This window comes from Xiphophorus maculatus, chromosome 8 (genome assembly GCF_002775205.1).
Source record: "Xiphophorus maculatus strain JP 163 A chromosome 8, X_maculatus-5.0-male, whole genome shotgun sequence".
NCBI classification, from domain to species: Eukaryota; Metazoa; Chordata; class Actinopteri; order Cyprinodontiformes; family Poeciliidae; genus Xiphophorus; species Xiphophorus maculatus.
In genome coordinates, this window is record NC_036450.1 from 22,716,737 (window position 1) to 22,738,292 (window position 21,556).

The window sequence follows — 21,556 nt, forward strand, 5'->3', positions numbered from 1 at the left end:
TGAGGTTAATCTAAATAGTTTCTGAGTTGTTTGGTGAAAATTTACTCGCGTTTTTTTCTATTTGTCTTTTTTTTTTTCTAGTCTTGCCTCACACAAGTGTACTAATATTTTTACACTAGAAACTAGGCCCAAAAGCTTCGGTAAGATTTTTGTGTTTTTGCAGTGCAAGTTCTTTATTTCCCCATACTGACCAGTGATGGTAGCCTGTGTGGTGTGTCCTGATCCTCGTGGGAAGAGTTTCTCGCCGTGCGCGGAACCAGAGATGGGACTGTATTTCACCCGATAACTGCTGACATCAGCTTGACTGTTGGTCCACTCCAGAGTGATGCTGTCAGCGGTCTGAGACGCAGCCTGCGCGTCTGTAGGGGGATCCAGAGCTGAGGGAGCAAAAAACATGGAAGTAATTAGAAAGGTAGAGTAGCTTCCGACTGGAAAATGAGTAAAATGTGTTCCAGTGGATTATAGTATGCAATAGATATCCTACTTTTTGAGTTTTGAAATGTTCTATACTTGTTTTTTTTTTTTAGCAGTAGCTGGTACATTAAACTGAGAGTAAAATCCAGATTCCTACCAACAGCAAGATGAATTGAGTTCTGTGACCAGGTCAGATGCAATGCTCTGATTATTATTATTTTCTTTATTTAGTTATCTCTGCGATGTACTCTGAGTAAAGTCAAAAATGTCTGCACGTCGCCACCACGTGGTCAGGTGTGTGAATTGCAATTTGTCAAAAATGACGGACGGACGGACGGCCTTCACAGTTTTCCATCACTTTAAAGAAAGGAGGTCTAAGACGGCAAATATTTTTTTAATGCGACCTATGGTCTAACATTAACATCTGACATTTCTAAGTTGCACAGCTGTTTAACCAAACATGTGGAAATTATTAATATAATGTTCCAATAAGGATATTTTGTCCCAAGAAACTTAATGACTCAGATCTCCACCCACTGAGGTACAGTTGAGTTATTTTGTGCTTGGTGATAGTTTAGTTTTCCTGTTTCTGTGTTTTAGTTTCCATTCAGTCTTTCATTTGCTATACATACTCTTATCCTAGTTCAGTCCATTTGGTAGAATTGCTTTTTATTCTTGCATTAATTATGGCACTTTGGTCCTCATTGCTCTCAATGCAATAAAGTACGAAATTTTGTTCCAGCAAGACTTTCACCGGACTATCTCTGTTTTTTCTTTTTCTTTTGTTTTTGCACATACTTTAAAAGGTGTTTGCAACTGGATGTCAGCTAACTTCCTGTCTGCCGTTTTTGGAGGAAATGCAGAGCAATAACCAGACGCTGCTACAGGAGCCGTGCCACGGAGTTAGGTTTCTGAGCTGCTGCGAACTGTGGCAATCGGAGACAAAACGAGTAGATTAGAAAAATGCTGCAGTTTACCGATCACAGTCACAAATCGAGATGAGTGAGAAGCGATAACGAAGGCGATGAAGATCTGGTTGTCAAAAAAGTAGAACAAGAAGAATAGGAGGATGCACGTGATTAACTACTACACCATGTCCTCATCTGCTCAAATCATTTCCCATCTGGTTGTCTCTGTTACTGTGACGTTTCCTGCAGGCAGAGCGGTTCATTGCTCATAAGCGCTCATAATTCAGGGAGTATTTACTCTTTGGAGCCTGTTGTAAGCCTCGACCATGGATGAAATATCCAACTTTATTTGAAAATCTTCCATCATTTATTGTTTTAGCTCTTGTTTCTCCAGTATTACTCCATGTGTTGCCATGGGTATGGACAATTTGTTCTTATAGATGGCCAATGGTTGTGTTGTCTTTCTAAGGGTCCACAGTCATCTGTGAAAAAGCTAAAATACTCAAAACCGCCTCTGAAGATGCCTAGAACTATCAGTTCAGTCTCTAAGAGTACCCCAATACACATTAGTACGCACAGTGGAAACCGTCTCAGTGTTACCACAGAAGTTAATATTGACTGTATTCCTTACCTCTTCACTTGGGGAGTACAGCCAATCAGTGCCGAGGAAAATAAATGGCGTTCCTGGATTGGGTGGTTTGCAATCGCCAGGTAGTTGCGTGTCGAAGAGCATTAAGCCCGTGTGCATTTCAGCTTCCACAAGTGAGGTTTTTTTTTCCTCCAATATTTTTACATTTCCACTACATGTAGTCTTCGAAAAGACGGATTTTCCACAAATAATTTGGACTCATTTTCCACAGAAACGTACACTTTAGGTGAATGCTGAACCACGAATCGGCGGTTTACCCTATACCTAACTTGACACTTCCAGCTTTAGTCTTCAGTTAAATAAAATCTTGCTCTTGTTGTCTTTTATGCAGTGCTGAAATGGTAAGATCGCTACCTTTTTGATTTGGCTCCAAAAATGCACAAAATCCACAGAAGAAGTTTGTTTCAGCAACGTAGTGCTTGCTTTAACACTCCTTAACTCTCACCCCCAAAACACGTACATGTTTTTAGTCAATGTGTCCATGAAGACACTGGTGTCCTCATGACAGGAATTCCTCTGTGGCAGGAATTAAACACTAGTATTCTACATGCTCTCTTTTGACCAGGACCCTAATAGATCATATCACCTGGGATCTGATTGCTATCAAGCATAAATTAAAATGCTGTGGGTATTTCTTTTTTTGATTTTTAACAAACCCTCACCTGTAGTAAACGTGGTGGTGACAGGGTCACTGGTTGCCTCTCCACGCCTTGAGATGATCGACACGGTGTACTCCGTGTCCGGCCTCAGATTGTCAGTGTTGTACTGTTTGTCTGGTGGGGAAACGTCCACCGTGGTTTCGTCTGAGGGGTCGGAGCTGGGCATGTAAAACATGGTGACCCTGTCCACCGGAGCCACCGGCAGATTCCAGCTGATCAGCGCCGAGGAGTCCGTGACATCCTTCACCTCCACTTGCCCGGGACTGTCAATCTCTGTGGCAGGAAGGAGAAATGAAAGTTTTGGCAATTTGAAATAGAAACAAAGTACTCAAAGAAACAAAAGCGAAAGAGGAAACATCTTAAAAATGTTTAATGATGTTCCAAGCAATAGCCATGTTTCCATCCAATTGTCATGCGAATTTTGAGCTAACTTTTAAAATGTTGCAAAAAAGAAAAAAAACGTGACAAAATGTGAATTAGGCGTGTTTGAATCTTGCGTAAGGGTTTGGAGAGAATCAACCATACGACACCAACCAGAATTTTGTCAGATGTTGACATAAACCATGGCTGTAATCTGATCAGCCGTGCAAGGCAAATGTTCGATACGTCGGAACTGTATTCAGCAAATACGTTTCCATCTCCACCTTCAGCACATTAACTCTTCGAAATCACGTCACGCAAGCGCAAAATCTTTTTTGCAAAAATGTGGAAGCCATTTTGAGACTTGCCGTTTCCGTCAACGTTTCCTATGCAATACATCAAAACGCACCGTTACGCTTCCTAAAGTGACAATCAAAGAAAGTCAACGGAAATTAGACCTAACTTGACATCTGGCAGACGAAAACCTCTGATCCAAAAAGGACATGCTGTTATATAATGTCATTCCTTTTCACTCCAGCCTCATGTTTACTACCTGCTAAATCTCCTGTGGTAACATGTAGAGGAGACCTCTGTCCTTTTTAGATCCACGTTTTAAAAAACCTGTGGGAGGCTGACGTTCTGAAAGCTCTGAGCTCTCTTTTATTAGTCATTTTCTGGGATTTGCGTCAAGTTTCAACCTGCCCAAATAAATGACATCGGTTATGAAATGCGGGGGTCCAGGAATCCAGGGGGCTCCCTCACCGCAGACCTTAAAAACCATAAATGGCTTTTGCCAGACACACATCTGAAGATGTTTGGTCTGGCAGGATGCAACCGTTGCGTAAGGGTCTTGGAAGGATTTCATAACATCTAGTATTTGGTATTGGAGCAATAAAAAAGTCACTTAACAGATGATGGGGACTAAAAAGGAGAAAAATTACAGGTATGATGTAGCCTTGTGAACTAATCAGAACCAACATAGATTTCCTGTTGTAATTCTTCTCACTACTATGGAATTTCACTCGGCATCATCAGTTTACTTTTTGTCAGCCTTTAAAAACGGCTGGTAACTTAATACTTTCACTAAGTGCCAGAGAGCTCTTTGTAACACTAAAGTGCTTTCGCTGAATGATTAAACGCCTGCACTGATGAGGACCTTAGAAACCTACTGGTGGTGACAGTTTTGGATGTTTGGGGCCCTCTGGTGTTGTTCTTTACGATGCTGATGGAGACTTCATACTCCTGTCCTGGTCCGAGCCCAGACTGGAGGAAGTCGGTTTGGGAGGGCGGAAGGGTGCTCACGACTTTTCCGTTTTCTTCTTTCTGCAGAGAAAGAATGGAATAAAAAAATAAAAATCCTGCAAAGAGAACAAACCTGAGACTACATTCATGACTGCAGCAGCTACTGAATACTTCATATCAGTTTCTCATGTGATGAATACAAAGGACTCATATCTTATAGAGATGCTTGACGGGAAAGCACAAAAAGAAATTAAAGACAAGCATACATGGGAACACAACACAAGCTGTTTTTACACAAATTTTTGCATTTGTATTGTCTTGTGTTGCAGTAACATAAGGTTGCAAACAACCTGCTCTTTTTATGTGGATCTGCATCAGTTTTCACTAATCATTCAAAGTGAAAAGGTGCTGGTGCTGATTTCTATAACTTGCATCTAAGCAGGCATCTCACAGCGAAGGAGCAGAAGAAACTTAAAGGTCAGTAAAAGGACAGCCTATTTAAAAGGGAGTACAAGTCAACAGAGGATAGAAAATCAAAAGCTCTGACTTATCAGCCGGCACAGTCATTTTCCTTCAAAGCATGTCTAGCTCAGATTCCTTGCAGCGGGTTTAGCTGACATCCAGATTTGCCCTCAGTGAGGGTTTTTATTTAAATTTTTTTTTTTTTCGTGTCAAAGCAAATTTAATGGTTAGCGCTGACATAAATCTTTTATGCTGAAGTTTTGAAAAAGCTGGCACAGCTTATCGCCTCTCACTTTTTCCATGACGGTTATTAAACAGGAAGGGAAGTCTTAAGAGAAGCGGCGGGCATACTAACCGTGTTGCGGAAATAAATCTCCCAGCTGTCAAAGGAAATGTCCAGCTGGTCCCAGACAACTTCGACAGAGGTTTCTCTCACTGACTTGAATCTTAAGCCTTCTGGTTGTGGGAGATCTGCCAAAATGGAGGGAAATAGTGAAGTCCTTTTTATTTTTTTTTAACCCCAGATGTGAGTTTTAGACAGTTAACGCAGCATTGTGACATACCTGTAACCACTCGTGCGCTGACAGGAATGCTCCTCTTGTTGCTCAGGACCGCGTAGACGCTGATCAGGTATTCAATGCCAGGTTCAAGCTCTTTAACAGTGGCAGCAGTTTTATCTCCAGGAACAGTGAACTCCATGAGGAGACCCCCGGGACTGGTGGGGACATATGTGATGAGGTACTCTGTGACCAGCATCTCGTTGTTCCAGGACAGGTCCACGGTCTCGGTGCTGACTTCCCCGACAGTCAGGGTCTTAGGAGGAGACACTGGAATAAAAATGTTCTTTTTTTAAAAAAAAAAGGATGTTGTGGTTTTGTTTTCAGATGGTTTCTCATGCTCTGTGTGTCGGCGAATATCCATTATGTGGCAGTAATGCAAACTCCAGACCTACAATCTAGACGTGGTGTGACAAAAAAGACAAACCAAGAGCCTATTTTACATTCCCCAAAAACAGTTTAGTGGGTAGTGACTAAGAATAGAAGGAAATCACATCACCCTGAATTTGATTTTATATTCTCTTCAAGTTGACACATGGAAACCCTCTGAAAGTAAAACAGCAGAATCCTTCTGTGTGTGTGTGTTAACATTAGGAGCTTCTTACCTTCAGAGCAGTCCTCTCCGACATACCCCTCATCGCAGAAGCACTGGCCATTCACGCAGCGGCCCTTATCATGGCAGTTGTTGATGCAGCTCAGCTCTGCACAGCTCTCCCCTTCATATCCACTCTCACACAAACACCTCCCGTTGACGCAACGCCCCCTGTTGTTGCAATTGTCCGGACAAGCCAGCACAGAGCAGTCATCTCCCATGTAACCCTCCTGACAGAAGCACTTGCCGTCTACACAGTGACCGCGTGCCAGGCAGTCGTTGGGACAAGCTTTCTTGCCACAGTCTTCCCCGCTAAACCCTTCGTCGCAAACGCATTGCCCATCGACACAACGACCGCGGTTTCTGCAATTGTTCGGGCAACTCAGTTGACTGCAGTCGTCGCCGACGAAGCCTACGTGGCACACGCAGCGTCCTTTGATGCACTCCCCACGGCCGTAGCAGTTTGATGGGCAGATGCGCACGCTACAGTCTTCACCTGCAAAGCCTTCGTCACAGACACACTGGCCGTTGACACAGCGCCCCTTCAGCCGGCAGTTGTTCGGACAGGAAAGCTCGGCACAGTCGTCTCCGTGGAACCCGACATCACAAGAACACCGTCCGTTGATGCACTGACCTCTGTTGTTGCAGTTATTCAGACACGCAAGCTGGCTGCAGTCCTCACCTTGATACCCTGAGTCACAGATGCAAAGTCCATTGAAGCACATTCCTCTGCCATTACAGTCATTCAGGCAGGTGAGCTGAGAGCAATCTTCCCCACTGTACCCAGCAGTGCAAATACATTTGCCGTCAACACAAAACCCATTGCCGCGGCAGTTGTTGGGGCAAGAGTGTTCTCCGCAGTCCTCCCCGCTGAAGCCCTCATCGCAGTGGCAGGTGCCGTTCACACAGCGTCCGCGGTCGTAGCAGTCTTTGGGACAGATGAGTTCGGAGCAGTCAAAGCCAGTCCAAGGTTCGTCACACACGCAGTCTCCCTCCTCACAGCGACCGCGGCCCAGGCAGTTGTTCAAGCACCGGCTCTGAGAGCAGTCTTCGCCAAAGAAACCATCGGAACAGACACAAACGCCTCCCACACAGTGGCCGTGGGCTCCACACAGCACAGGGCAGGTCTCGAGGGCACAATCTTCTCCGTCGAAGCCCTTATAGCACACACATTTTCCGTCCACACAGCGACCACGGTCCTGGCATCTCCCAGGACACTCGGCCTCAGTGCAGTTGGGTCCCCTCCAGCCAGGATCACATATGCAACCACAGGTTTCAGCGCTGTAGTTCCCATGGCCACTGCAGTACGGTTTTGTTCCCAACTCACCTATACAGAAAAAAAGGATGAAGAAATTGATGATTTGCAGAGTATCTCATCACATTGGCACAACATTTCACCACAAGGTTTATTAAAATGTAATTCATGAGATGTTGGGCTGTACTTTAGAGAGAGAGTTACACTCCCACAATAAAACCTAAACCACTCCAAACAGATGAATCAAACAGATGTACTTCATACTGAGGGAGACTCAGGGGATTACGTGATATATTTGAAAAGCTCTTTTCAGTGTGAAATTTCAACAAATACAGGAGTCTACTTCTTTGCGGGGTGACACTCCTACCTGTGAGCTGCTCACTGCTGCATTGATCCCTCAAAGCTGAAACCTCTCCTTCAAGCATCTCCAGGCGGCTCACGAGGTCCTTCAGGCCTGGAAAGTCATCGGTGCAACCGCAGGCCTGCCGAGGTATGTTAATGCGATGGGTGAACACAATCTGGTTTTCCCCATTAAGCGTATGTTCGGTGACGTGATGGCCTGGAGGGATCGCCGTTACGTCTTTGGGATGGACCTGTGTGCCCTCTGATGCCTCCAGGTCCACCGAGCACAGGGAACTTGCAGGAACGTTGATGTTATAAACATGGCTGAAAACCATTGGGTGGCCTACACTGGGAAGGGTGGCATTGTGTTCTGTATGGGGAGAAAGAGTCTGTCGTCGATGGCGGAGGACTTTCTTGACAAGCCCAGCAGTTGATAAACTCATCAAAGTAAACAGAAGAAGGCAGCCCAGAAGACTTTGTGCGCCCATGATTGATGTGGGGCAAGGTACGGGCGAAAAAAAATATCTGTATGGACCTCTGGCTTAAGGGGCAATCCACGAGGACAGTCTGAAAAGACCAAAGGTAAAGTGCAATTAAGTAAATTTGTCAGTACAATGAAAGCATTATGACTGCACAGTAGAGACTAATAGAAACAATAGTCTGGTAAAAACCAGCCCCTTGTTCTGCGCTTTGGTTCGTATAGAGGTTCTAGACACTCAGCTACTGAGTTTGACACTATGAAGCTAATGAGAATTTGCCTGCACTTTAATCAACTATCCCAGACTGCGAACAGAGATGCATCAAGCTCATCGAGGCAGCTGTTCATGTTGACTCAATATTTGGAAGCGTGACCAATTATTTCCTCCGCTGCCGTTGCTAAATCTACAGGCAGGCTACAATTCTAAATTAGTGCCTTTTTGTTATAGAGGGAAAGACTATTCAGCATTTATTAATAACTAAGATGACTGACGTGATACCAGTATATTGTAGAGTAGCAGAGGTTGAAGTAGCACTGATGAGAAATTGAATTCTGATCAGAGAAATACACCCAAGCCATTGAAAAAAACAGAATTGAAATATTTTCAAAAGACAAAAGTCCCCCTCTTTTACCGTTTTCAAAAATTACACTGAAGGAGCAAGTCGTTTTCGCCGACAAATGCTTGAGAAAATTATGCTCAGCTTGACGAACATATCTCTAAACAACACTTCTGAATTGTCACCGGCTAATTTTCAGAAGTCAAAGCAAAAAAAAAAAAAATTAGAGAAGTTCAAACGGTATTGCAGTATGTACAGCAACTCAAAAGGCAGAGATAAATTTTAATGAGGTTTAATTTTGCAACAAGTGACAGGCAAATAAGTTAGGAAGGAAAATATTTTCAGTCCACAGCAAGGTTTTTATCTGCAAACAATATCCACATGGTAGCTTGTTGAACATCCTTTGTCTTACATTTTAAAGACTGCTTTATACGGGTAAGCTAAGCAAAGACCTCCCCAACATGTGCATACCAGACAGTATACTCTCATGTCATTTTCTGCTCTTTACTGCTGTGTTCATTTGCGAATTCAAACTCAGTTTTAATGTAATCTCTATGGAACAGCTACGACTTAATGCTGTCAAGTCGTAGTAAAACACGATGAAAATCATTCATTTCCCCACGTCACAGGAAACAGATGGCTGTGAGTATTAAAGACATTGTTTTTAAATGTTCAACATTAAACTTTTACATATCAGCACATGCTTTTTAAGTATTGTCACGGCACAGATTCTAATGGTTAGCAATGAATAGGATTACCCAGAGATATTAGCAGGTTTGTGGGCGCCAACTCTTTGTACGTAAAACATGCTAGCTTTATTGGGATAGCTAGATAACGCACAGCGAATGCATGCATGTACAACATGAAATATGTTAATTTTGCTCTTTTACGTGTGGTACATTGTTTCCATTAGGAAGCAAAGTTTTTTTCTTTCACTGAATTTCTGTTTACTAGGCAACTGTACAATGGAGGGCCTTACTTTTCTGTCATTATGTGACATAGAGATTATATTTGTGGGTTTTGTTACTCCATTGCATTTTTGAGATTACTATTAGTGACATTAACTAATATTCTTAATCATTTATTTGTCCTTCAGCTTTAAAGATTTCCCCAACCATCAAATAACTTAAATTCCACTTTTTCTGATTAGAGACACCGGTTAACGTAAAACAGAGTCTGAGTTCTTCTCACAGATGTTGTTAAGAGTGAATCATTAGATTTCTACTATGTCTATGCAGCCTGTGTACATCTACAGACTACAGTGAACGATGTTTGGGGCTATCAATGTCAAAACAAACCACAGATGCACAATAAAAAATACCTTTCGAGCATGCTGGAAAATGCTACGCATCCCTAAAAATGTCTCAAGACAGAAGAATCCACAGATGTGCTGGCAGGTCAGCGTCTTTTATGGATTTCACGCGAGTGTAGAAAAATCTCAGCTGTTTTGATTCAGCAGAACTTACAATTACAGGAGGGGGAAAATTGTAAAAATAACCAAACAACAAAAAAAACCACCTAAATCCTAATTCACTCCATTCACTGATGCACCCACAAGTTTTTCGCATCTTTCAACACCTGGGCAACGACAACACCCTGATTCGGAGGAGTCGAGCAACAAGCTCCTGCCGCAGCGTGGGAAAACCTTGTAATGAGTCTCTTCAGCATTTGAGTAATGACAGATGACGGAAAACGGATAGAGAAGCCTGATGTGATGAATGACCTCTTCCTCATGACTGGAAACAGCTTCCCTCGGTTTTTTTTTTTTAGGTTACATGACAACCGACGATGATGCTGTGTGAAACATTTTATCCTCAATCTGCCTGCAAATGTCATTGAGACTGGTTCTTACAGTCTGCTGTTTCAGTCTGGTAGACATGTTACTCCTTTACAGCAAGCTGCATATTGGCAGAGCTTAAGGATTGTGTCATGTCTTTTCTCTTATTAATAGCATCTGCTCAGAAGAGCTAAAAACAGAGAAACCAGTACCTGCACTTTTATAAAAATAAATAAATTAAAAAAGAACCATGATGTGCATCTGGGTTGAGATTAATTCGTATGAGTACAATTGGGAACTTCAACAAAGAAAAACATCGTCAGACGATTTTACTGAACGTTTGTTGCATCTCCGTTGCCATGACAGTAAACTTGTATGTCTTGCCTCTTCTAAATTTAAAAGGACATTGTTATACCACAGGGATACAAAAAGTCCAAACAGTTCCTCATGAATAAAAAAAAACAAAAAAATTAAGTCTTTTCCACATCCTTTTTACGAGAAACCCCCAAAAAGCCAAAAACCATGCCATTCCTAAGGCTTTACAGTTCAGCAGGAAATGCGGATTTAGACCAAGTAAAAATCCATAAGCTATAAATATTTAAACAATCAAACGAAGAAAAATAAGCCTCATAAATTTCAAATAAATCTGCACGTCTCTGCATTAGCCTACCAATAAAAGCTCATCCCAGTACCAGAGTTTCCTCTGACCCCTTAATCCGACAATCAAATATGAATATATTTCTTCCAAAATGTGAGGAAAATGGGTTGTGCTGAATTTTCCTGCAAGGACCGCCAATAGATTTTCTGTCGAGGAAAGACAATACAGCAGAGGGAGAAGAGTTTCAGGCCGTGGAGATCTTTGAACTTACCTTGTGTCCTGTAAACTGATCACACAGTGATGAGAAAAGACTGAAACCACTTTCTTTTCCTATAAAAACCTCTTCTCAGTCTCATCTTATTTTTTTTTTTACTGTACTCACCTTTGGTGTCACCTCCCTGACACCACTGCCAGTATTTCTGCTAATCTTTACATTTAACAGCAGATATTAAGAAAAAATTGAATTGGAGTTTCACAATTTCTCACACATCTGGTGAGTGGGCTGGGATGTGACTGAAAGCTGTAAATCTATAAACTTGGTTCTGGAGTACACATTTTTTTGACCCCTTTCTAGAAAAAAACGTTACCGTGAACGTAAAGATAATTTGTGGTCCTCAAGGTACAGAACAGATCCATAACGTCCCCAGGAGGGCTCCCATTGCATGAGTCTGGATGCAGTTCATTCCTGATTTTGGACTTTGCTTGCACAACGCAAAAACATGTTTTATTAGCTTTTTTGGCCAAATATAAAATGAGGAAAATATTCACAAATGTCTTACGTGCACCGCTGAATATTTATGGTGCGGCAGACATGATGAAAATAAATTTTGGTCTGAAGAGCTTTCATACGAGTTGTGACGGTATCCAAGTGGAAGGCAAAGTTATGTAATAGGAATGAGGTAATAAATAAAATATAAACAAGCAAAAATATTAACTTTGTAAGTCAGAAAACTATCCATAAGTAATTCTTACCTGACTTTCTAAAAAACGTAGCTGTTTTTGTGATATAGATAGATTAGATAGACAGACATACAGAGTTAGCTAGATAGCTAGCTAGAGCAAAGCTAGATAACTCTAACCCCTAAATCTAACAGAGCTAGCTACAATGAAGATAGCTAGGTAGTTAGCTAGATAGAGTGAAGCAAGCCAGCTAGCTAGCAAACATTGTGGCTAAACAATAATCACAAGACATGTTTAAGCTTGTATTTGCTAACCTGGCTTTTCATATTGCTTTTAGGGTGTTAGCTTCTTCTTCTCTAAATGCTCTTTTAGCTCATGTTACAAGAGTCGTTTCTTTATGCTAACATATGAATGCTCCAACAGATGAAGGTGGCACCTCTAAGCATCTTGAAATTTTATCAGATGAACTTGACTTGAGGAGGTTCATATAAGGAAACAGTGTTTTTGAGGTGATGCCCGTAACACAGCTGCAGGTGTGACCCCAATTTAGAAAACTATCTCAAGCTATCAAAGCCATTACACCAGAGGTGGGCTTTCGCTAATAAAAAATAAAAGTATTGACCTTTTGCACAAGTGAAGGGAGGATCTCCTTCACTTCCTCCCAGTGCTACTATTGCACATTGCATCATTATTGTGCAAAAGGTCTGCGGTTCAGGCAAAGCTTGCAATTTGATCAACATGTCAGGAGGGAGCAGGTATGGCTCGGTTTCTTAGCTAGTTAATTCCAACTTTTGTAAATACAGCCGTCTATGAGGCCCAACCAGGTCTGTTACGTTCACAGACAACTTAGCTCGACTGGAACACGTAGGGGCCATGAATAAACTGGCAAAAACAACTTTGGAAAGCAATTTTAGTTGCTCTGTTCAATACTCCTGTCCCTCACTTCTGACGTCCGCCTGGTGTGATTAAGTGGCATTGTTGCAAAGGGTCAGTAGAATTAGTGCATGTAAAATTTCTCACTAATTATTCTACCATTAAAGCTGCAGTATGAAACTTTTATAAAATTTTACATCTTTGCTAAAACTGTCATCATGTCGCGTGACAGTTTAACATGAGACAGATAATCTGTGAAAAGATGGATTTCCTTCACTTCCTCCCAGTGCTGCTATCGCACATTGCTTCATTATTGTGCTCCATTCACCACTTATGAAGTTCTTCCTATGTCAGTCATGGGAAGTTTATTTCTCCCATGACTGTGGCTCAGGCTCCTTGGTGAAGCTCCTGCAGCTCATTTGGCAAACACACCAGGCGGAAAGCCAAACTGACCACATCACATATGTAGAAATCATGTTTCCATCCATTTAACCTGTAGCAGCATTAGAACTGCATGACAGAGCGTAATCACAGCCTGTCTGGTTTTCACAACAATTCTTCTTAGCTTACAGCCTTAACACATAGAAAGTGAGACACACACACACACACACACACAGAGAGAGAGAGAAAAAGCTATTGCTATAATCCAAATTTAAGGGAACCGCTTGGTTGTTTTATGAAGCAACTGCCACTTTTCAGACACTGTGTTTATGTGAGGTTTTGGGACAGTGTGTGAAAGCATCGGCTGTTACAGTAAAAATCCCCAGAATGCATCATTCAGAGCAGGACCCGGGTGAACCAAGGACGTCTTCTGTGACGCTCAGACATGGGAAGACAATTTTTGGGAGAAAAACCTGAAACTCTAATATAACTTGAGCATTAAGCTATAATCCATTCGCCGTAGCTTTAGTGCCTTTTTTCCCCCCACGTTGGCAGGATGAGGAAAACTTTCCCTCGTGGAAAAAATAAAATAAAAAAAATATTGAGAATTTTGGCCGTGGACTGACGACATCTGTTTTGCAAAGTCAAGGAGAGAGAAAAAGAAAACTCCATGAAGGTGCTCGTTATGTATCCAGTCGAAGAAAAGAAGGCTAATCTCAAATTACAAACCGCACGGGCGCTTCGGTCACGTCTGCACAATCGGTTCCGATGAGTGACGCAGCGCTGACACACACCCCGCGGCGCGCTCCCGGCCCAACACACTCCTCGTCGGAAACACTGAGTGTCGGGGACCCGGCAGCAAGCAGAAAACAAGTGCTCCGCTTGGTTTTCTGTGGGTTTGTTTGTGCGCTTTTCTTTAGTTTCCATGCATTCGGAAATCCACATCCTTTTAACATCTGGCACAGCTGGAAGCGACCTCACGCCACCTAACTGGAGCAGTCGCTGCGGCTGAAGCAACGCCAAAAAATGCGGCAGCTGATTACCTGATTAGTTCCAACCGGAACCGGGCACGCCTGAATGCCAAACATCCCCAGAGGAGGTGAGATGTTTTTTGCCGTTTTTGGAAAACTGTCTACAAAATTGGTGGCTAACGCCTTTTGACTCGTAGTAGCTACTTTGCTAATCGATTCATTCCTTTTGAGTCTTTTTCACGCTTTTGTAACATCACAACCACATACTTCATTGGATTTCGCTGCGATTTTATGTGATAAATCAGCACAAAGCCGTGTGTAATCTTTCCCACAATCCATTGCTCCCAGTGCTAACTAGAAACAACCAGTCAGAGCCAGGAGGCGGGTCTTAGCGCTGTCAATCACCTTCGTGTGCACACTTGACCCCTTTGTTCTCTGACAGCTGGCCAGCCGTGAATGCTAAGGCTAGTTAGCATGGCCACTGATGACAGCGGATAAACAATTCCGGTAAACTTGTAAGTAGCATCTCCACCATTAGCACATTTGGCAGAACGTAGACAAGCATGATTGACAGCACTAAGACCCTCCCACTGGCTCTGATTGGTTGTTTTTTGGTCGGTTATGAAAAAAGTTATTTTTTATAACTTACAGGTGACAGTTTTAATAAATATGCAAATATGTTAAAAAACTCTTTTTTGTACGAGTTATACACTGCAAGTTTAAATCCTTCTAGGTCAGCATCTACCTCGCGTCTTAAAGGTGCCACATCTTTTTTGCAAACGACTTTAATTTCCGGTCAATTTGGCTGAAAATCATATACAAAAAAAGTGCCATTTTTAATTCACCCGCAGTTTCTGAAACGAATTTCAGCCTGGAGTTTTCCGGATCACTCAAACGAGTAACTTGGCTTTGACTTAAAGCATTTGATTATACCCCTAACTGCATGTTTATGGCCGTTTTGCCAAAGGAAGGTGAACCAGCTCTTTTTTCCAGTCTCAAACAGGTTTTCATCCAGGATCGCCCTGTATTTGTCGTGCTGTGTGGGACTTTGATGCGTGTAATGATCCGCACATGGTTTATTTTTCTGCTCAAACTTTCCGAGTGTTTAATTAGGTTCAGTTTTCCTGCGCTTTGATATTTTTCTGCTTCCCTTGCGCTCAGTTTCGTTCAGTCTGGTCACGTTCCTCCTTTAGTTTCCTCAGCCCTCTTCACCAGCGGTTTGCTCCGTTTATCGTACTCACATTGGTTCCCATGTTGATAATTACCTCCCCACCTGATAATGTGATCATTCATCGTTGTTCCTGCGATTCCTGTTGTTTTCTCTTCACGTCTTAACTATGAAGTATTTTACTTTTCCTCGTCAGGCCTCGTTTTCGCCGTTCACCTGCTTGTATCCTGTTTGCATTCAAGTCCTACATCGACGCCTCAAAATTTTAGCTTGTTTAGCTCCGACGGTCGTACAATTAGGTTCCCTGACCCACTGAGCAAAAATAATCCACAGAGCATATTGCAGCCACTACTATGTTTCACATAGTGTGTTCATATTTGGGTGCAGATTTATTCTTCTTGCAGACAAAAATTTGCCTCTGGGACAAACCCGTAGCAATAAGCAATAAATCAATTAGTCACATGATACATTAAAAAGGAGCTAGATCCTTTTTATTCCGATTATTTATATTTTTGTTTCCAGATATAATCCATTTCCTTTATGGTTTTGGTTGTGTGTGCTTTTTCTTTAGGCTTTTTAAGAAATATTTGTTTATTTTTTTTTTTATTTTATTAGATATTTAAAATATCTTTCAGTTCCAGTGTTAATTTTTAAAAAAAAATTGAGATTAGACCACAAACTTGCAGTATTATGCCATTATCAATATATTCTGGGACAGACTGTACAAAAGGGCTAACGGGGGCAGTAGTGCAGGGCATTTTAGCTTTGGGGCGCTCCGAAGACTTGGAATGTTTTTGTGATGAACGCATGTTTTATATTGTACCTAATACAAAACTCACATATGAAGTTAGTTTTTTTAATGTTATATTTCTACAAATGAATACAATACTCAAATATTTGAAAATTCTTAACTTACAGCACATCTTACATGCGACTTTCTAAACCCGCTGACATATATTTATTAATGCACTGTGTTGTTTTTTTTTTTTTATGAGCGAATAGCTATTTCTTTTTTGTTTGTTTTGTTTTTTTTGGCACAAAAACCAGCTGTGTACCCAGAGCCCACATCCTTCTAATCACGGCCCTGACTGTATTGCTTGAAAATCATCTCAAGACGACGATATTATTGTTTATCGCAATAATCACTGGTATAATTTATCGTCCAGTAAAATTTCCATCATGACACTGGGACAAAAATAATGTGTACGATCACTTTCTCCCTGATCCGTCTGCCGTTTCCCTTCATCAAACTGTTTGATGACTGTTGTTCTCCAACCAGCCCTCGCAGAGCTATCCATTTGCAAACTGCACTCGACTTTATTAAGTGTGTCAGAGTAAAGGGGGCTCAACTCATTTACTCCTGGTTTTTCTTTGTAAAAATCATAGAAAACCATGCATGTTTTTTCCCCCAACTTCAAAATTACACAAAGTAATTACACAAAGTAATTTTGAAGTGGGGAAGAACTTCAAATCAGTGCGTGCCGCATGGGGGAGAGGGGTCCAAGAAAATTATTTTTAGTCCAAGAAACAATTTTCTTGGACTAAAACGTGATTCCACTAAATATCAGCGAAATGCGTCAAGAGCTGAAGGTCGTCTGCTGAAACAGAGACTGGTATTACATAACACACCGCTCTGTTAAAAGTGCCTCTAAAAAGAAACGGATACACTTTAAAAAATAAAAACAACACAGACCCTTATTCACCTTTTTGCAGCCTGTTGCAGTCACTCCTAACCAGAAGCTGAAGGATAATCTAAACACCTTCAACAGGAAAAGCAAGGCGGTGTGTGAAGGTGAGTTATGATCAGCCCCCCTGGGTGTCTGGAATGTGTTGAGGAGCTGAAACCCAGCTGTCCGTCTGGGGGACTGGGGGTCGGGGGTGAGCTCACATCTTAGGGATCCAGGCTCACACCAAAAAGCCCCTCCGGCTCCTCAGTGGGAGACAGAAATCCACGCTAATGGACGGGACTTGAAAGGAGGAACGGTTACGATTCACATCAGCTGAGCATGAACTGGAACCTGAGACTCAAACTTTCCACCAAAAAAAAAAAAAAAAATCTCAAATCAACCACATTTGGACTTCAATTAAGCTCAACTGAAATGGACTCCACCCCCCCCCCCCCCCCCACCCCCGCACACACCTCCCTCTCTGATTGCTGCCCACTTTTTACTTCATTTCATGTCAGCTTCGTGGTGGGGGGAAGAAAAACTGGATTTTGTGAATAATGAGGCTGCAAAATCACAGCAGATGGGGGGGGGGAGTTCATGAACCCTCCCCCCCCATGCGGCACGCACTGATTTTATTTGATCTTTCCTGGAACCGAAGTCAAACTTGACAACATGTGCACACAAAAACTGGAAAAAAAAGATCACTTCTGCACATCTGCAACATCCGAAACAATAGGAAGCTTTTTTGGTTTTTTTGCTTTTATGTATTATGAATGTCTCTTCTTACCTGTGTTTGGATCAAATCAGATTAGATTTTCTGCATTCAACATGTGGAGCTCCTCCAGATTCCTTCCTAATTCAGCTCGGCTGGCTGGAGGGGGAAGGAGGAGAAGGAGAAGAAGAGGAAAGGAGGATGCTTCGCTCCGTCTTCCGTCGCTGCTCCGAGCAAGGTGGCAGTCAGCGCCGTCAATCCTCCCTCAGCCAGAGCTCCTTATCTTCCCTCAGCGCTCACAGCTCAGACTGGGGCTCAGCTCCGATTCTGACAGGGAGAGTGAGTCAAAGAAAATAAAAAGGAGAAGAAAAGAAAAGCAGAGAGAGAGAGAGAGAGGGAGAATTGGTGTGGGAGGAAATGTCTTTTAAAGACTGAGGAGTGTTTAGGTCAGACATCCATTGCTTTTTAAACTCCAGCCCCTTAAATAGCCGTCATTCTCCCTCCCTTCCTGCTGGGTTTTTTTTTTTTTTGCCACCCCGTCCTTCCCTCTCCGTCTCCCTCCGTTGCAGCTAATGGATGCAGAGCTGGCCTGCTGCCTCTAAATGAGATGCCACTGTTACCGGGAGTCATGACAGGAAAAGAGTGGACCTTGTGGTTGTGTAGGAAAATTAGAGGCGGGGTGGGGAGGGGGGGAGAAAGGAGAGCAAAATGAGAGGAAAGTCGAGGAAAGGCTGCAGACAGCATGGCAGACGTCTACCTTCAGGCGATTTTTATTATAATGATGTGGGATTGTCTGACTTCATGATTAAAGCAGGGAAGAGTTTGTAAAGTTTACTGAAACCGCTGTTGTCTTCGCTGAAGAGCTGCAGCGGATAAGAAGCTCAGATCTGCCGGGTTTTAATGACGCAAGAGAAGCAAAATGACCTTTTCTGACGTTTAACTGAAGCTCGAAAACAAGTCGAAGTCTCTTCATCTCTTTGTCTCTTAAAGATCTTTGTTTGTCGACTTCCTGAGAATACGGTGGTACGACGGCGAGTTAGGGCCGTTGAACAGAGCAGAAAAGGAGTCAATTTACATCAACCCCCCCAAAATCTGAATTTTTTTAGGTTTATCTCAGATTTTTCAGAAAAGAAATTGAACATTTCTGAGTTTGAAAGGTCAAAAAGTTGTTCAGAAATTTTCAAGATTATTCTCGACTTTTCAAACTAAGAATTTCCCAAGTTTTTTTTCTAGAAAATTGCTGCAATTGTTCTCAAATTTTCTGAGATGTCTGTAAGAAACGTACTCCTTTTTGTCGTGTACCTGCCACTCTGGCTCCTCACGGCCTCCTCAATAACCCTCCTTCTACCGTGGATCGCTAGCTGCGTCTCCATGCACCACATAATTGCGCGATCTGACATTTTGAAAATAAATGTGCTCGGCAATTTCGGAAAAAACTCTCGCTTTCCGCTGAAAGGGTGTTGGTGCAAGGATGAGGCGTTTTGTGGGACTAGACAAATTGGTTTATTTCAACAAAAGTGCAAATGGAAAACTTTTTTACGTTTCGGGAGTCATGTGATCAACATGCGGATTTTGCCACGGAAACAAACTACAAGAAGAAGAAGAAGAAGACGACAGGAAGTAGTTGGAGGGTCATGGCTGGCGTGTTTTTAAATGACCTATCGTGTGAACTCACTTATTCACGTGGGAGTTTAATTGCTTTTCTTATTTCAGGGAAACACAGCAGTTGTGAAATGTAGTCTTTTTTTTTGTTTGACATCGACAGAGATTTGCGCACATTTGTAAAGGAAACGCAGCTACGTCTGGTTCCTAAGTACCGCTCATTTCTCTGGACCTGAGACAGTCGCCACACACAGACGCCGTTTGGAAGAAACACCAGCAGAGAGACTGGAGTTCCTGCAACAACCCAAGAAGGATAACAACCTGTCGCAGGAAATGCTGGTCATGTTCTACACGGCCATTACTCAGTCTGCCCTGTGTTCATCTGTGACTGTGTGGCTTGGCTCATCCACGAAACAGGAAGGGCTGGACGGCAATGAGCAGTCGTGTCTGGAAAGAGGGAGTTGGTCTGTCCTCCGTCCAAGACTTGAACAAATCTGGAGTTAGGAAGAAGGGGAACTGACGTCCCTGCAGACCCCACACATGCTGGAGACAAACCGTTTACCTTCAGGTCGGCGGTACACAGCGCCGTTAGCAAGAACCAGCTGCTTTCTGACCACCAAACCAATGCCATATATCACACACACTGGACCAAAATCACCAACTTAAAGGAAAGTTGGAAGAACTCAAATCAAGCACATGAAGCAGTGCAAAATGTTTTTCCCCTTTTTCTTTTTTGTAGAACAGGGATAATATTAATCGAAGATCCAAAACTTAAAAATGATTTTACACATAACGCCATAGTAAAAGAAAGGCATCCATCTTTCAAATTGATTTAGCCTCAGTTGAACAGTTGAATTTATTTGCAGCTGTAAAAACGGGATTTCTTTCAAAATGCTCACAATATTTATCCAGATTGAATGAAAATCTGATTTGAGTGCAGCATCGTCCGCTCGTCTCTGGACAAACACGGTTCTGATTGTCCAGGTTGTAAAGAAGACAAATACTTTGTGTTGCACTTAATTTACATAGTAAGGAAATTACGTCTGTCAGTTACGAATATTATAAGTTATGTCGGTAACAGTTTTACTCTGACTATTTTTTTTCTTAAAGGCTCCATTTGCTTCAACAACCTGTGATGGATGAGGCAAATTCTTAGCATTTTTGAACCACAGCCACCAAAATCAGTCCAAGGGTCACAAATGGCCCCCGGACCGCCCTTTGGACACCCCTGCCATCCATACTTGCTCTTCCTTCGCCATTCCTTTCTTTACACAGGCATGTTTCAAAGAAAGGAAAATAAAAAAAAACATGCAAAAAGTTCTGAAATTATTAAGCTTAGTCTTTTTTTTTATGTGTTGTTGTTGTTTTTTTACACCAATTAAAGGGATGTGTAGACTTTTTATCCTGCCAAAAAGACAGCAGTTCCTCTCCAGCTCTGTCACAGAAGGTGAAGCTAAAGTTCATCCTCTAAGTCTGCAGCGTGCCTCCTCCTGGCTGCGCTGTTTCGGTTTAATCTGATAAATCACTGACAGACTGAAATCCATCTCTGGCTCCTCAAGGAAACATATTTCCCCTCCTCACTCGGACACTTTCTTTTTTTTCTTCTCATGGACACATCTGAATTTACCAGACGGGCTGAGCGGAGAGAGGACGCATTCTTTTCGTTGAACAACCCCGGCCGTGCCGGTTCCTGGAAAAAACAAAAGACAAAAAAAAAAAGCAAGATGCTCCACGGTCTGTAATGATACTTTTTTGAAGCTCAGTTTGTGCAAACAGACGACGCTCCTGTCTGCGTTTAGTTTATCCCTACAGGAAGAGAGAGTCGAATCAGCCGTGAGAGTGAGGTTATGACTGGAAATAAATGCGCTCTCTCATCTACATTTTATCTGACATTTATAGGAACTCTGACCGTAAACAAGGCCTCTCCGCGAGATAACCTTGGGAGCTGTAATTTTTGCTGCTTTCTCCAGGCGAAATGTAGAAGAAAAAAAAAAAACTGAAACAACAAAACCTGAGGGAAAGAGGAAAGCAGGAGTGGAATAAATCCGATTAGGCTAATGGCACACAGGAGCTAAGTAGCTTTGTCAGTTTGCATTGCAAGAAGGACGAGGAACACCGAGAAGCACATTGAAAAAGTATTCACACCCAGAACCTTTTCTTGAGAATTTTCTGACTTTACATTAGCGAGTTTTGTTTCTTCTTCCTATTCTTCCAGCTTTAAGTGGCGGCACATCCAGTGGACTGAATGGGAGAGTTTTCATAATCCATCTTTCATATCGAGCTTCACTGACAAGGAAGACATAAAGAGAGAAAGACAGAAAACAAGACAGAAAGAAAGAGACAGAAAACCAGACACAAAGACAACGAAGAAAGGAAACAAAAAACAGAAAGAAATTTGGTTTGAAAATTTTCTCCAAACTAAAAGACAGAAC

The 21,556-nt window shown here is 42.3% G+C and overlaps 1 protein-coding gene across 6 annotated transcripts in view; it reads right to left on the bottom strand.

Annotated features, from left to right (window-relative positions):
• The window catches only part of LOC102225454 (tenascin-like), a 62,768-nt gene that overhangs the window by 24,835 nt on the left and 16,377 nt on the right, over positions 1–21,556 (bottom strand). For 2 of the 6 annotated variants that reach the window (XM_023338072.1, XM_023338071.1), the window contains exons 1-8: positions 17,598–18,004; positions 7,466–8,007; positions 5,857–7,170; positions 5,258–5,521; positions 5,050–5,165; positions 4,160–4,313; positions 2,634–2,903; positions 192–377 (exon numbers count right to left, since the gene is read on the bottom strand). In XM_023338072.1, coding sequence (XP_023193840.1) covers positions 192–377; positions 2,634–2,903; positions 4,160–4,313; positions 5,050–5,165; positions 5,258–5,521; positions 5,857–7,170; positions 7,466–7,928 — 2,767 coding nt within the window. In that variant the 5' untranslated portion in view covers positions 7,929–8,007; positions 17,598–18,004. Of the gene's footprint in view, positions 1–191; positions 378–2,633; positions 2,904–4,159; positions 4,314–5,049; positions 5,166–5,257; positions 5,522–5,856; positions 7,171–7,465; positions 8,008–17,597; positions 18,011–21,556 lie in introns of those variants that run through there. The other 4 variants (XM_023338068.1, XM_014470029.2, XM_023338069.1 and 1 more) reach the window with 4 other exon arrangements.